At 26.7% G+C, this 18387-nt stretch overlaps 1 protein-coding gene across 8 annotated transcripts in view; it reads right to left on the minus strand.

The window, feature by feature from the left end:
- Nucleotides 1–532: 532 nt before the first annotated feature.
- The window catches only part of LOC113553593 (protein vav), a 279163-nt gene continuing 261308 nt past the window's right edge, over nucleotides 533–18387 (minus strand). For all 8 annotated transcript variants that reach the window (XM_026956989.1, XM_026956994.1, XM_026956993.1 and 5 more), the window contains 3 exons: nucleotides 17999–18191; nucleotides 4681–4846; nucleotides 533–3665 (listed from right to left, as the gene is read on the minus strand). In XM_026956989.1, the coding sequence (XP_026812790.1) occupies nucleotides 4745–4846; nucleotides 17999–18191 (295 nt within the window). In that variant the 3' untranslated portion in view covers nucleotides 533–3665; nucleotides 4681–4744. The remainder of the gene's footprint in view (nucleotides 3666–4680; nucleotides 4847–17998; nucleotides 18192–18387) is intronic.

Genomic DNA, 18387 nt, shown 5'->3' on the forward strand with positions numbered 1-18387 from the left:
GTAACGTGGTATACAATGTTCAGGTGAGTGTGACTGCTGCACATGATAATATAATATATGTATTATATAAGTATATGTGTATAATACATAAAAGTACAATAACGCACGGGACACGATATACGTATAATATTCCAACATATAATATATACGCTACTGTTGGCGCCGTTTTTAAAGACTATAATATTGTTTGGACGTATGTGAGAGTCATATACATGAGTATATATATTAAATTGTGATTATGCATACAAAAGTCGTGTATAGTTGTTGTATAGTTATTCATTTTTGGACTATAAAATTCATACCTACAATTTTTTTTCGAATTCCCCTTATTCATTATATTATATTTTAAAATTAGTTTAACTATTAAAATATATTTTATGTATATTTATGTATATTATTTGTAAGACACATTTCAGTTTTTTTAGTTAAGTCAAAAAAGATTAAATAATTTATGTTATTTATTTTAAGGTTAATATCGACTGAGGCAGAAATTATTATGTTTTTACAATTATTTAACAATTATTTCAGAATATTTTGTTAATGTTTCAAGCGTATATATATAAAAAAAAAAAATAGTACGTTAAGTTTACAGTACCGTAGATTTTAATATTCATCGACGAACTGGGTATATATTATATACATATTATGTAGTTTACGAAGATATAAGGCGTGTACTCGGATGTACCCGATTGTGCTTTACATTATATATTTATATATAATACATATATATATTATGTCAAATGTTTAACCATTTCTACAGTGTATATATTTTTTCAGGGTGAAGTAATTCTCGTAAGCGCCGATTTCATAAAAGATAATACAGTTTTTAGCATTAAGTTTAGTTGTATGTTTGATTAATCTGATAAACATAATATTGTCCTACCATTAAGACATAATACGTGTATTAGACACTATAGTATCATTATACGTATTCCTGTCTAAAACGGCCAAAATGGTCACATACTTTATAAATTTTATTTAAGAATTGGCAATTACTATTGGGTAAAGCTAAAAAACATACTTTTTGTTGTTTTACGCCAATTAACTAAAATTTTATCAGTGTTCGACAATAACGTCTGAATACTATTTTTTTGTAAATTATTTGTTTAAAATATAACAAAATATTTCATGTAAGAATAATAAATTATGTCAATTTTATTAATAATTATTGACAATGTTCATATTTTATCATACAAAATAAATTGAAAAAAAAATAATATTTTTAATTTTCACCAATGCTGGACAAATACGGGGTTCAGAGCTCAAAAACGGTACAATGTCCACTAAATGTGATACACCTAGTTCACTAAACAATTGAGTTAAAAGATTTATGTTAAAATAGAATAGATACTATGAGTATCAAGATAATTATACACTTAATCTTATAATTTGCTGGGTACCCATTACATATTGCATAAAGTCATACAAACAGTATTTATCAAGCATGTTTAGTTTTACATTAAGAGAGATAATGTGTATCTCGAAATGGGCAGTTTATGAGTTACCATACTTATGTTCTAGGTGACTGGGTGGCGAATTATAGTAGAATATTTTATTTTTGTTGAAGGACAGAATGATAATCACGTAGAATGCTGAACAGTAAAGTTATAATCCAGTCTCCAAACAAGTCTAAAAATGTTTGTGATAGATAAACTTGGTTTATTGTATGCATGTCGATTGATTAAGTTAAGCGTAAAGCGAAAATCAGCTAGGTTATCTTTCTCGGTCACACCTCGCACGCGTATATTATAATAATCACGGTTCATAAAAAACGAGAGAAAAACTTTCATATTTTATGTGTTTTTAAACTTGTACACATATTTTTTTTTAGTCGCGTACAGTATGTGTAGGATTATAGGTATATAAATATTATAATATGCATTGTACAATTGTACATATAATTTAAACATTGTGGAAAATTATTATGAGGTTTTGCTTATCGCCAGCATGATAAAATAAAGTATTATTGTAATTGTTTCCCAGTACGACAGAAGAAAAAAATATTAAGCCTACGTTAATCACTCATAATAGTATAATATTGTGTAGGAAGTTTTTATGAATGTATGTTTGTGTGTGTTTGCTTGATATGGACGGGTATCAGAAGCTCAAAATCAACGGGCGGAGAGTAGCGTATTATTATTATTATTATTGTGTAAAAAAAAACATACCGGAAGTACCAATATATACACATTACACATATAATCTTATATAACATGAATTTATATTTATACTATTATAGAGACAGCAGTCGAAGATTGTTTTATTATAAATTTAATTTGGGCCATGGCGGGGACACGCGAGGTACCCTAAATATAAATATTTTTATTTTTCAAATTTTTTTTATAACTTAATATATTATTAATATATAATATATATAGTAAATTATCTCCATATCCGAAACGGTAAAGAGTGACGGACAAAAAGTATTACTCAGCGTAAGGTATAATAAATTTTTTTTTGGTTTATATATTATTATTATTAATAGTTTTAACCACAAAATAACATTATGTATATATATATATATATATTTATAGCTTTCCGTACGATAAAGTGTATAATTTATACATATAACATAGCTAAACGATTATTAAAACCAATAATATTATAATATGTCTAAGTGTCTGGTTGTGATAGTATTTTTTGTTAACATTTCTTTAGTAATAAAAAAAATAAATATGGGTGGACAGCCGGTAAAACACAATCCAAATCTAGGCCGTTATACCAATATAATATAGTAATATAAAATATTAATATAATATAATATAGTTGTATGAACATTACGTTAAAATATTGTTTTAACCCAAAAGGCTTACAAAATGATTATGTTTTTTGATTTTACACACGCGTATAAGTGAGGATTTCTCTGCAGACTAAAATAAATTATGTTATTACAGAGAGATCGTATTTATAATAATATGCTAAAATAATACATTTTTTTCGTTAGATTTTTTTTTTCAAGAAAATTGGTCATTATTTTTGTTTACATAATATATTTATAATGTTATTATGTGTGTTCGCGTATAAAATAGAAGTTTTACGTATATGTATATGTATAGGGATGAAGATGAGTCGTTGAATCGTTATATATAAAACATAATATAGTTCTGGCACAAATATGAAGAGGGTATACAGTTTTCTATAAATCGATTGAATAAGTATAACAACAACACACACGCACACACGTTATACATGCTCCACAAATAAGCCTAACGAGTAGGCAACACGGTGAATTATTATTATATTTTTGTGGTATCTAGGACGAACGTAATATCAGTGTTGTACAACAAAATAGAACGAGAGAGGTGGATGGGGTATAATTTGGCAACGGTGGTGATAGCCTACTGGTTGGTAGTTAGCTAGTTTCTTTGGCTACGAGGAAGTTGTTTAAGGAGGTTGCTTAAGGGGTATTGCTTATATGATCTTTTATAATATTTGTGTGTGTGTGAGTGTAAATTTTAGTTTTTGTATAAATGTATGTATATGTGTGTGTGTGGTGTGTGTGTGTGTGTGTGTGTATGTGTGTGTGTGTGTGTGTATGTGTATAATTCGGCGTCGCGGATTGTTTCAACGTTGACCGATCACCAATAGCGGTCGGTTCTGCGAGTTGGAATGTCGACGACCGCAAGGCCGGTCGTCGTCGTATCTCTCGTAGTCCGAGGGCAAAGCTGTTAGGAAAAAACGAACGTGAAAATATTAATATTATAATATTAGGTATATTACGATTTATAGCTTATTGCAATAGCGTTAGGTTAGGTTGTATACATTATACACACATATTATATTACCTACTATATATAATATACAAGTATTGAATAACAGGTGAGTTTTGAAAGGACACTGGGTCATGATAATACTAATTGATTTCCTCGATACTAGACCGAAGGTTTTAAATAGATTACTTGTACATAATATATAAAATATATTGTGCGATTTATATACTCGTATAAATATATTATTAAATTAAAATAATTATTAAAAATTATTCAGATTTGTTCCAGAGACGTACAAATTTAAATAAGCAAACATGATTTTGTATTTTAAAAAATGTATATTAACCTGATATTATGTATAAATATAAATGTATGGCTGTTAGTCGATTTTAAATTTCTGTATAAAGGATTATTGTTATTTTCTTCTCACTACTACATAATATATTAGTATTTTTTGACAACGATTCCCGGTTCTTTATATTGAGTCTAAACCTCAACTTGTATTATAAATGACCTGTCCTGTTACAATACTCAATATGTTATTGTTTTTCAAACGAGTAATAATATGAATGATGTTGTAAATACGTATTAAATCAATTATATATATATATATATATCTGTATATCAATATATACTTTTATTGTGTGCATAATGTTGTCATAAGTACTGCGTAATATATGTACTATAATACATAAACATACATAATGTTTATGAACGGTGATGGACTAAATACGTCTAAAGTAACATAATATGTGTGTACAACTAGTGATAGTGATTCACTAAGCGTACCTGCCTCCAACATTATTTTCTATTATTTTAATCACGAAATTGTTCAAACTTGAAAATTCCATAAAGTCCCGCTTAAATAAATCCATAGTATTAAAGGATAAAATAAAGTGAGCATCCTTGGTGAATCACCTCGTACATCGCGTAAACACATAATAAATTATTATGTATTATATATACTTACATGGGCTCAAGAAAGGTCGTCGAGACATAGAAAAGCGATGCGTCACGTATCGCTCACTCAATTGTCACACCTCTTGCAGGAACTTCACCGGGCACATTCCCTGTTTGTTCTCTGCGTTCCGGATCATTACCGAGCCGTCGGGTCCTTCACCAATTTGGATAACAATCTATATGTATACAAACACACGAAATATATCAAGTACCATATTCAAAGCTAGTTATGGTACGCGAGTGAATATTCTAAATGTGAAATATAAATACATAATAATACGATATAATTATTATAGCAGAACATCCACGTGACTACTAAGAATATTGTCACAAATTCACGTTTTTATACGAAAGTATATGATTTTTGTCATATTACATAATATTGTATATATAATACGAACATAGTATGATTGTCTAAGTTGTTTTTAACTGTTTCAGAACGAATAATATGTTAATTAAAATGAAAGAATAATGCACCAAAAGTTTCTTTAAAGCTACTTTTTAGATTGAATATTTCGTATTTTTTTTTTCCTGTTTATTTTTAATTTTTTACAATAATATTCATTTTTATGTTCAGTTAAAGATAAACTAATAAAAATATTGTAAAAAACGAACTTCGATGAATACGCATAGCAAACTTGTTTTTAACTAAATTGACTATGATAATTATAGTTTTAAATCAGAAGATGATATTCTTTGAGTTTTATTACGCTAATCTTGTTAATCTATTATGAGTGAAATCATTTAAAAAAAGTTGACTTTTTTTTAAAATTATTTTTAATCAGTTTTAGTACAGTATTGTACTTAACCTAACTGTGCTCCAATTATTAAATAACCAGTTAAATGCATTTGATTTTGAATATAAAAAGAGTTGATTTACAACTTGTTATAATAAATTAAATTTAAGCATCATAATAATTATCCTATGAATGCCGATGTGATCAAATAAATCTAACAGTTTTTCAAAATCTAAAACGGCGCAATGTATAGGCAATATATGTATAATGTTGCATAGAACAACTTACAGGTACCCAATAATATTATTAAAACATTCAATTACCTACGAAATATACTATTATATACAATTACGACCAAGTTAAAATGATGACCAATTTTTGACAATAAATTAGTTGTCTCGCTCAAGGAAGTGACATTGTTCCCTACTTGTACATCCTATTCACAGCGGACATTCTTAGCACCGAAAAAACTTTTATGGGCACTTATAATGACGATACTGCCATTTTAGCCTCAGACCTCAATCCACTAAATTGTAGTCTCCTTCACCAAAACCATCTTAACATGCTCTCAAAGCGGTGCAATAAAAGTAAATGAACTAAAATCTACACATGTCACTTTCACTCTAAGACCAAATGACTGTCCTGAAGTTTCTTTAAAAAACTCAGTAATCTCTCACTCAAGAGAAGCTAAGTACCTCGGCCTGTTACTTGATATGAGACTCATCTAGGATCCTTACTTCAAAATTAAAATGAAACAACTTAACTCTCGTCTACACCTGATTCGTCCCCTCTTCAAATCTAATATGAACATGTCCAACCGTTTACTTCTTTACAAAAGTCTCCTCTAACCATCTGGTTCCACGGCATCGTCTTCTGGGATACTGCTAAACCCTCAAATTTCAGAACAATTCAAAGTTCCAATCTATCTACCTCCGTATGTTCACCAAAGCCCCATGGTTCGTCACAAACGTCGCCTTAAACGAAGACCTCAAAGTTCCATCCATTAACAAGATTGCAGCAATTTACTACCAAAGACTCCACTTGAAAATGTAAAGCCACCCAAACTAACTCAAATCCCGATTGTACATTAAATCACTTCCAGGTAACTCAACTAGACGCCTAAACCGGAAATAATAAGCCTAAACCTTCTTAATAATTTGTAATTTACATAATTTAATATTCATGTAAAGGTAGCACTGCTGTGAGCTTCTTTTTCACCATTCTATCACTATCATTCTCTCTTCTCATTTATTCAATGTACATAATATAGTATAGATTGTAAATATTCAATAAACTTTATTTTATTAAAAAAAATAGTTGTTTCATGTTAACTGGCTAGTTAAGATTATTGTCTTAATTTGGTCACACTATAATTATACTGTAACAATACTATAATATATATTTTTGTTTTGATATATCTGCTTTATTAATAATTTATTACCACTTTTAACGACTAAAAGAAAAAAAAAATGTCAAGAAATTTAAAATCTGACAGATTGTTATTATTTATAGGTCTCATATTATTTCATTTGCCTAGAAATGTGCCACAGTCTGGGTAATCTATACATTTAAAAAACTTCAGTTGTACAATATGGAGGATAAATTATAAATGTATAGTATAATGCCATCTTGACGGAATTGATTTTCAAAATTTTTAGTTGACTGTACTCTTGATGGCTGAACGATTAGCTGCGGATTTCAGAGAAGTAAAAAACTTACTATTTTCGACTATAATTCGTTTGCGTTATAAAATTTTCAATGTACAACGGACAAATGGTAAATTATTATTTAATATTGTATTTGGAGATTACGATATTATTAAGTATAAAATATATTAAAAATATTATAAGTAGAATAAAATAGAATAAATATTGATGATTGATGACATAAAAATTGATGGGCTGTAAAAATAAAAATAGTAAATACCTAAGTATAATTAAATCTAAGATTCATTTGATGTTTAACTACGTTTTGGTGGTGGTTAGCTTAAAACTAAATTTCCACATAAATAAAATAATATTTATTATCCCTTGATCTATTAGTTTATATTATGAGATATAAAAACTTCATCATTTTAAACCTTACATTTCATTTTTTTTTTAATTTGGAATGTTTTAATTAAATTAGTGTAACACTTTGTGCTTTAATTAATGACAGCTATTTTACTTTTACAAAAAAATAAAGTACGGTCATGTTATAATAATTTCAAAATAATAATTTTTTTTATTAAAAATGAAACGTAATTAACATTTTAATTGTCTATAATAATGTCTTTTTGAACCACAATAACATCATGTATTTTTTTTTTTATCTCACCAGGCGTATTGCTTTTGCGAGATAGAAGAAAACGTTGCGAAACGTGCACAATTTTGGCTGGAAGTACTTTATTATCTGTTACTAAGAATTTAAATATACTTATTGAAACATTTGGCAAGGTTCAACACGTGAAAAAATAATAAATAATACCATATGAACGAGGCGGCTAATATCGGATACTAATAATAGTAGCTATAAAATCCAAATGCACTTGGATTTCAGATGTTAATGTGCAAGTGTTTAATAGTAACTTTCGAAATAAAGAACAAATGCTATTATGTTAATTTTGAAAAATAAATGTATCTATAGGTACCTCAAAATAGTTACTGTATACTCTTATTTGTTATTAAATGGTTTATTATTTATTAAAATATAATGTAATTTTTATCAATATTAATAGTTGTAATTATATGTTAACAAGACTTTTTTTATGTTTGGCATATATTTTTTCTTTTGGAGCCATATTATAGATATTTCTCTTTTATAATTTATTGGACAACTGTTGATATCCCATTATACTATGATTACCATTGAATAATATAATAGACAGAGATCGGATGTTGTAGTACTAAAAAACTAGTAAAATTGATTGCAGTATTACACTAAAAAATACCAAAAATTGCATTTAAAATATTAAAAATTGCACTAAAAAATAAGATCGTTTTGTTGTAAATGTTTTAAATTTACTGTTATAATCTAAAATTATACCAAAAATATAAATATATATAATTCAGTATTCTATTCGAAGTAGCTGAAGAACAAATTATAACAATATAACGCTTAATTATTGTCAAATAGTCATATTTCACAAATTATTTTTGTTCTGTTTTGAATACCTATACCAACTTGAAATTATGTTTATTTTATAAGATAACATAGATGTTACGACGGTTGAGTGTCTATATGTCTATATAACTAAAATAGTTGTAAAAATGAGTAAATTCAATACAATTGCAATAAAGATCCAAAAATTGAAAAAATTGCAAAAAATTGCACTTAAAACTTTTAGATTTTAGTTCGTACTTACATGACACGCATTTAAAACGTACTTAACATATATTGAGAAATTAGGAAAAAAAACTGCAAATGCAACAACATCTGTGTCTTAATAATAGGCAATAGGCATGGTAAGAAACTAAGAAATAGTTTTATTTTCAAAATATTTGATCTCTGTATAATGCTGTGTGTATACATATCGAACATCAAGTATATATCTTATATATAACTGGTTTTAATTTAGCGAGAAAAATTGTAGTTGGTTTTGAAATATTCAATCTTATGTTGTTGTTTTTTTTAATATTGTGAAGGATTTCAAAATATTACCAAAGTTGGCTTTTAAAATAGACATCTCGCATTCATTCAACTGTCAGTATTAATTGTCTGCTGTTAACTTGCTATGTTTACACGTGTTACGAGTCATGGCTCTAACGTAGAAATTCTTAAATAAAATACTGTAATAATTGGTAACACATATTCCGTTTGACAAATTAATACTACAAACACGTGAAGGCCAGAATGTTATTGACAGAATAATGTGTACTATTTAGTTTTGACATTAAAGCATGATCACACGTCGCTCAAATTCGTGGAAAAGTCGAAACTCATAAGACGGATATCAATATCAGCGAATATTAATATCAATACTTGTGTAAACAGAGTGTCCACCACCATAACCATCACTCTATTGTGAGACTTCTGTATACAAGGGTGATCAAGACGAGAGCTCGGGAGATGGTTAAGAATATCCAAGACGCTCAGAGACAGTCCGTAATACCATTCATTGTCTTTTATATCAGTATTTAAAGTCAGGTCGTAACACCGCTCACCATTACTTTTATATTTACTTACATTGTAATTTTGTATCAAGTTTAAAACGTATAATAAAGATATTTGTACACTTATACATCAGTATTTCCATTCCTACGTTGATGTATGAATCGACGTCAGTCGGGACGTAACACACGCATATCAGCCATAACGTATACAAAATACCAAGATGCTGCACAGACCATATGATACGTCATATTATATATCAGGGGTTGATTAAATTTCAATGATACACAAAAATATTAAAATGATCAAAAATTAAGCTATTTATTAAATTTTGATTATAAAAACGAATTATATACATTTTAAAAACTATAATTAGAAAAAAATGTATACCTAATTAATAAAATTATATAATACATCTGTAACTTTATTTTTATCCTTAGAAAATATAATTTCCTTTGGGAAAGTGAAAAATTTTTTAAATCTTGATTAGAAAAATTTGGCAATTGATTAAAAAAAAGGTTCGCCACTCCTGTAATATATTATGTATTTCTTTTTACCGTTTCTAGTTCAAAACTATTATAGATTAACAATAAAAATAAAAATATACGATATTAATATATTAATATATAGTATATAAATACTATCTAATCGTATTCGGGAAAGTGTTCATTCAAAACTTTCACGTTTATAGTTACCGTTATAACTATCGATTGTTTTATCTGCCATTATGCTAATTATTTTCATCGATTTATTATTATTATTTATTAAAGTAACATCACAGAAAATTGTAAGATGTAAATACATTAATTTTCAAAGGAATGAAAATACAAACTTTACTACGTACAAAACGTATATTTATAACATATTATAGCAAATAATGTACATGAAAACGGTTTTCATAATAAGCGTTCCTGCTACGAACCTATCTCACTTATATTATGGCGAAAAACAAGTTATATTATAATAACAGAACGGTACGAAATCGATAAAACCTAACCGCGAGACAATGCAGCCACAGGAGTTGGTTAGTCGCGTATTTTCTTGGTATATACGTAAACAAGTGCCACGCCTAACAATATTATTACCTATATAACAAAAGTGGAAAATTCAAGGTTGCGTCAAACCAAATAAAAAACATTTCAAGAATAAAATATTTACGGTTATAATCTATGAGTTATATCTTTTTAAGGTAGTTATTAAATTTAACTGAAACGCCAATTATAATAATGAAGTTTTCTAATTGAAATACTTGTAAGTCATGTATTTAATTTAAATATCACTCTATATCACTATATACTGATTTATGGTCTTAGTTTTTATGCATATGTTAATATGTATAGTATTACGTTGAACCTAGGGCCAGATTTAAGGGAGGGTTGAGTGGGATGCAGCCCAGGGGCTCTCACAATTTTATAATATTTAAATTAGGATACAGGGAAAATATTTTGATGATATTAATTATACTAGTTATACTAGATTTGATTGTTTTTATAATTATTTATTATTAAATAAGTCGTTAATTGTTAATATTACTAAATATGATAAATTATCATTATTATTATTATTGATAATAAATGTTATTTAATAAGTAAAAAAATATATTTCCTTATTTATGTATAAGGAGCCACCATAATGCATTCTGCCTATGGGCCACCACATACCTAAATCCGCCCTGGTCGTACCTTATTTGTTTTAACTGAAAACTGTTTATTTTTCATTTATTCACAAAAAATCCTGTGCATTTTTTACTTGAGTGTAAATATGAAAACAATAACAATCAAAAAAGTGTATCATATACTCCTTATGCATAACATATTTACTATTCGTCATCAAGTATATAATTAAATATAATAAAACTAAAAAACCATTTATCAAAAAAGAAACAATGAAGAATAATTATTTAAACTGTAGTACTTTACTACAGTATTTAATGTCAATGGTTAAATCGTGAAATATTATAATATTATATTATATTTTACCATTTAAAAAGATCTAATATTTTAAATATAAAAGTTAGTCAATTATTAATCGTTTTCAAAAAATTGTGCTAAAACCTATTAAAATTTTACTTAAACTAATTTCATTCAATTTTTTGATATTACAGTAAAACCTGCGTAATAATATATGAAATCTGAATAACGATATTTTGTCATGCACTTTTAAATCATGGAATATTTCCATGATTTATTTTAAAATTATTAGTCAATGAATATATCTTTATCATCTAAATCAATTATATAGATTAATTCATTACAATGCATTTATTTAATCAATTATATTATAAATTATTGTACTTAGCTCCGATGATCAAACTGATAATGTGCCATTGCACAGCAATGATATTAAAAGTATAAAAAAAAGCCTTATTATGAAATTAAACGTTTAGAAATGTTTACATTTGATTAAAATAATGAAAATTAACTTGTAAAATCAATTCTAGCTTTAAAAAATTTATTAAAAATGAAAATCGTTAGTCATTTAATAAAATAAAAAATATTGGAAGAATTTTGGAAGAGTATAGAATTATGTAAAAAAGTACTTAAAATGTAATACTAAATTAATTGTACATAATAATATGTAAGTATTAAATACATGTAATAATTTAAAAAAATTTTTCTTCATTTGAATTAAATGGAAAAAAATGGAAGTTTTATGAGTGCGTCCGAAATAAGGTATCCCCTAAGTGTGACCCGAAAAAGGGTAAATATGTCATATTTTTGACATAGCCCTAGTATATTCTAGATCATTTAAAGGGTGTCCCGTTGTGTCTAAAACATGTAAATTCCACCGATACTTTTATTTTGACCTGAAAAACACGTAAACTTTACCGATGGTAATATCTACAGATTACAACTATTTTTTTATTAAATCTTAATCTAATCATAAATAATAACAATAATAATAATAATAATGTTATCAAACCAAATTTTAAATTTTATTTAAGGTGTTTAATTCTTTTATTATATAAACTAGCTACTAGCTGTTATATATATATATATATATATATATAGGTTAGGTATATAAACATACATATATATATATTATTAATTGTATTTTTATCTTTTTTTCAATTAACTTATAACAGTAGTCAATAAGTGATCATTATTGATTATTATATATATATATATATTTTAAATTTGTGTAAAAACGGTGGAATCTAAATTTTTCAGGTAAAAAAAACGTATCGGTGGAATTTATTGTCGGTACTCGGTATAACTTTGAAAAAATATCCGGTTTCAACAATTTCTAGACACAGGTTTCATTGTAAAATGTCTAATGACTAGGAGTCAAAATAATAATAATAATAATAAAAATATGTGTCAAGAAAAAAATGTAACATTTTTTGATTTTTCTAGCAACGTATTATTTCGTGATGTGAAAACTAACGGAGTGACATGTTCTCAAATACACATTTAAACTTTTCATGTTGAACATTTACAAACACAAAATTATATTTTGTACTTTTTTATCATAAATCATTATTTACAATTACTTGTTATTAAATAATTAAACCTTAAGATCAGAATATAAAATCAGTAATATGTTTTATAGCCTGTCATAAGACATATAAATGAACTTATGTATGGTAATGAATCATCTGGACGGACGGACTCAACTACAACTAGCATATAAAGAATATTTTATACTAATTAGAGTAAAAATATTGTATATACAATAAATATGTTTATTGCATATAAATAGATAATTTAAAGTATAAAAACAGTGAAAATAGCAATTTTGTCAATATTAAAGTTATAGTTAACTAAACTTTTTTAAGGATATATAGGGATATAATACAATGTTATTACGCATAATTTTTTTTACCAATATCGTATTAAAAAGTAAATTATCATAATAATATAAAACATAGATTTTTTACAAGAAAATGTGATTAAGGAAAAAACATTGATGGCAAATCGTGTTTATATTATATAATAATATGTATATACATAATAACTAGATATAACTAGATTGCAGTTTTTTTTTTACAGCCTAATTTGAAAGATTGCTTTATTTACAAACAACAAATCACTAAATCGTTCGTTATTCTTTGTTTATCTTTCGATTTTTTTTTTAACATTCCTGTGTATTTGTCACTATAATTAAACGGTGTAAACCATAAGCTCACAAAATTTTTTTTATCCATCGTCCACTTTGAGAATCAAAAATTTTCCAGCGCACCCTAAAAATGTTTAAGCTTACTATCTGTAATGTATTTTAAAAACAGTAGTTGTCATGCCGGCTATGACAGACGTAAAATCAATTATAAGGACATGTAGTAGGTAGAAATTTAATTTTAGTTTGAAGTTTTAAAGTACATAATACTTTTTAATCAGTATTGCCCCCAATGGCGTCATTTAAACCACGCAGGGTAAACATTTGCGTATTTAAAATCTAATATTGTAGTAATTTGGTCCACTTTATAAATTGATTGGCCTAAAAAATTGATAATAGCTTGCGCTTAAAGTGACCTACTTTATACGCCATGCGTATTAAAAAAAAATTGAAATGACACCACTGATTGCCCCTCTAGTCTGCTTCAACGCCTACAACATTTCTTGGGGTCTTATACCGCCCCCTGAAGACTATCAACGCCCACAGGAGGGCGCTATTGCCCACTTTGAGAATGACTGGTGTAAACTAATCGGATTTGGTTGTTTTGTTTTGTTTTACGTATTGAAATTCAAGATCAGAATTTTAGTCTTAGAATATAACAATACAATAAAGTTAAATCATGTTACCAATTTTTTAATAAAATAATTTTTTATTTTTAAAATTGAAATAAAAGTTGGACGGAAAACGACTTTGTCATTATGTATAATTAATTGGCTTACATTTGATAACAAGGATATTAAACTTGATTTCAATTTTGACTAAACAATAATTTTGAGTGGACCGGCCATAGACTTAATTGACTCAATAATATACGAAACGATAGGATACTCTCTCCAGAATAATTTATACGAATAATATGTTGATTGTTTATTATTATATTTATTGTTTATTGTTATAATATATCCTAAACAAATATTTAAATCTATGTTTAATTCTATGCAAACAAGCAAGGTGAATAGTTTAGGGTTTTAGTATTTTTTTTTTAAATGTTTAATGTGACCGTTAAGATTAGAAGATGGGTATCAGTTTTAGTAGTACTATATTCAACTTATTTTGTGGATAAATAAAGTTAAACAATACATTTTTGGGGTTTTTCAGTGATTTTCAATAAATATGTAAAAAAAATTGAGAGATTCACGATTTATAGAAAAACAAAATGTTGATTAGTTTTCTAACGAAGTCGGAAATTGGTATTTTCCACACTTGGATTTCGTTCATTCAAACGCTTGATAGTAATTTAAAAAATATTTTGTGTGTTATTTGTTTTGTTTGCTTAATACTATAACAAAGTTTTTTTTTTTTTAAATAAGTGTGGTGTTGCTTATTAGCTATTACATTTTTAATTGTATTTTGCGTTTTCTTTTAGGAATGTGGAAATCAACTTCAGTGAAGTACAATTTGTTTTTTTACAATTTGTTCTCAATTGGTGCGATTTATAGTTTTTACACACTTAGTATTGATATATGATACTTTTTAAGATTTTAATTTCATAAGATGTATTTTCGGGATCATTTAATAAACAAGTTTTTATTGTTTCTCTCGAATCTAAAATAAAATATTTTATCGTTCATGTGGTGGATATTTTTTTTATCGTATATAATGTAGTTAATTCAATAAATGCATACAAACAAATGTAACAAATGTCCGTAAATGTTTTCATTAAAATCATTTTAATTATATATTTGATGGTATACAATTATATTATGTAAAAACAAACTGTATAAATAAGACTAAAGAAATTTAAATCTTCAAAGTAGTATATGAACATCAAGGGATAGTGTAAGTGTTAAGCGAATGTTTTATAATTTCGATAACCTATATGCACATATACATATAATAATATAATAATATACTACACGGTTTGATGTAAAATAATGGGCCAAAAGGGAATATGTTTGAAATAATGTTTTGAGTAAGCAACAGAAACACAACTGCATGTAAACGTATAATAATATTAAGCTCTCGTGAGATAATTGTTTCGGTGGTTATCGTGTAGCTGTGGTATATGTATAATACATTATACGTAGGATGATAATATACTACGCATCGTTTAATTCACGGTATGGAAGTATAGTTTGCGCTCAAGTGATAAACAGTGATGGGCGTCTAGAGTCGGATAAATAATGATAATAATTATTAATTTTTTTTTTCAGGACTTACATAATAACACATGTCATAAAGTTATTGTTTAATTTATTTTGTGTTTTATGACTATAAAAATGTAAAAACGTAATTGAACTACAGATTTAAAAATATTATACGAGAATATTATTGTCATATTTAATTTTTAATTCTTGCAGTGTATTAAATTTGATTGATAGATGAATGTTTAAAACTTTAATTGGTTCCTGTAATGTTTTAAACAAATCAATTAATTATGAAAAAGAATTGGTAATAAAAATATTTTTTAATAAATATGGAAGTAAAAACCGTATTTATAATATAAGTTTACGTGTATTAATGCATAGTGCGTTTATTAAAACTTCTACAACTATTGTACGCAATGTTTTTGGCGTACAATATAAAAAATATTTTCGTTTTTGAAGGGGTATGAAGAGAGAGAGCAAGACAAACTTAATTATTTGAACAAGACTACAACTTGTACATTAATCAATAGCATGGCAGTAAAACGACGATGAGGAGCTGAATTGAAAAAATATTAAGTGGTCGTAATAAATTATTATGATTAATTAAAAGGAAAATTAATCTTTGAGTAACATCAACGCAAATAGTATAATTAATCAAATATTAATCGATTTTAAAATATCGTCACTGTAGAAAAATACAATTTCGATAATAATAGACAACGGCGATCGCGATATAATAATAAATATTAATAAAATATAATTAAATATTTAAGATTAGGTAAGACAGATATGAGAGCTCAATATTAATAGAAATAAACATATTCTGTAGACAATGCAGGATGATTATGATCATAAGAAGTTGAATGAAGAAGAATATGGAAAAGTGTATGATTTCTGGTATGATTACAATTTTCATGAAATGTTATGTTCTAAATTTTAATCAATCAGCTTCAAATAAAGAGCTGTTAAGAGTGAAAGAAATGATTTCGTAGTCGGTAATAGAACATCGAGATTATAGTTAAGTAGAGGTATACATATATTTAATTGTGATCGAACAATAAGTATGTTATCGTATTGTATATATGCCGCATAAGAAAGTAATCTATTTTGTTTACGCTCTAATCTTAAATTATCTTTGACCAGATAAGGATTCCAAATAATTAAACTATACATATAATAGGCTAAATTAAAGAAAATTAAAGCATACAAAATAATTAATGGGAGTTAACGTAATAATGTTGTGTTTAATGAAATATAAAAATTTGAGCGCTTTATAACAATAATATAAATTTAATGATTAAGTTCAAGGAGGGAATAAGATCCGAGATATTAATATATAAAACTCATTCGAGAAGAATATTATTAAGAGTATTACTGTTGAGGATCACTGAATATGAGAGCAAGTGACCCAGATATGGTTATACATGGACTTTGTCTAAGTTAAGCTAGAGACCAAGATGTTTTATTCAAGAAGTATAGATATGAAGTTCGGATTGGAGTAAAATACAGATATCCTTGTCATTATTTTTATTTTTTAAGAATATTTTATATTATCAGCAAATAGAAACAATTTAGGTTCAATTATCTATATTTTATTAAATTAATTAACGAATAGTAAGAAAAATAGAGGACTAAGGTGACATACCCATGGGACACCGCATGTGCCATTCGTCTGGACGGAGATAGTGTTTAATATCACGATGATTTTTTTTTTTTTAGATAGGTTTAAGAATTCGGTCAGGAGAGGATGATCACTAATACCGAGTAGTTTGAACTCATAGAAGACCATGATCTAATCTATTGGAAAGTTTTTTAAAAATAGAATATTATTACTTTGAATTGACTCTATACTCTAAAACATAAAATATGAAATTAACACTGGTAGTAATAAATTGCAGATTTCACGTGACTAAATCCTCACTGTTCATCAATATGATTCATCATATTATTATTATCATCATATGATTCAAGGTTATATTTTTTACTATAATTTTATCGTTATAATTTATATGTTTTCACTTTTTTAAATGGTAACATACATTTTTCTTTTTATATCCTGAATTCAATATTATTCGGAATATTTTGATCCACAAAAATTAAATTTTGGATAAGTAGTTTATTAGTTATAAGTAGGACCCGGATTTAAATGCTCTTAAACCATATAACTATGTTCTAAAAATAGGTTTTTTCGGTTACGGTCTTAATCGCTGGTTAAATGTGTTGCTTGATAATATATTATTGGTATCACTAGTAGATGTATAATAATAAATTAATTATATGACAACGGTTAGGCACCTACCTGATCTCTTAGCAATGTGAGTGGATTATTGTCAACATCCAACACCTGTAAATTGATTGTGACTTGCCACGGCCTCTCACCAGGCTGCACTTTGGTCACGTAATTGTATGGAAAGTAACCGACGCGACCGAAACATTTACCCTTCCACCAGGCCGGGTCCGATGTATCGATAACGGTCACCTTGTATCCAGCCCTAATACATATATGACACAAGTTTGGATTAAAAATAATTATTTTTTTCAAATTATTAAAAATAGGTTATTTTATATATATTCTACATATGTTTCATCTATTTGAATATTTATAAAAAGTATAAATAAATAATAAAGTAAAAAACAGGTAGGAGTATTGTATATCTACCCATTTTAACCTAATTTATTAAACAAGTA

This window comes from Rhopalosiphum maidis, chromosome 2 (assembly GCF_003676215.2).
Source record: "Rhopalosiphum maidis isolate BTI-1 chromosome 2, ASM367621v3, whole genome shotgun sequence".
NCBI classification, from domain to species: domain Eukaryota; kingdom Metazoa; phylum Arthropoda; class Insecta; order Hemiptera; family Aphididae; genus Rhopalosiphum; species Rhopalosiphum maidis.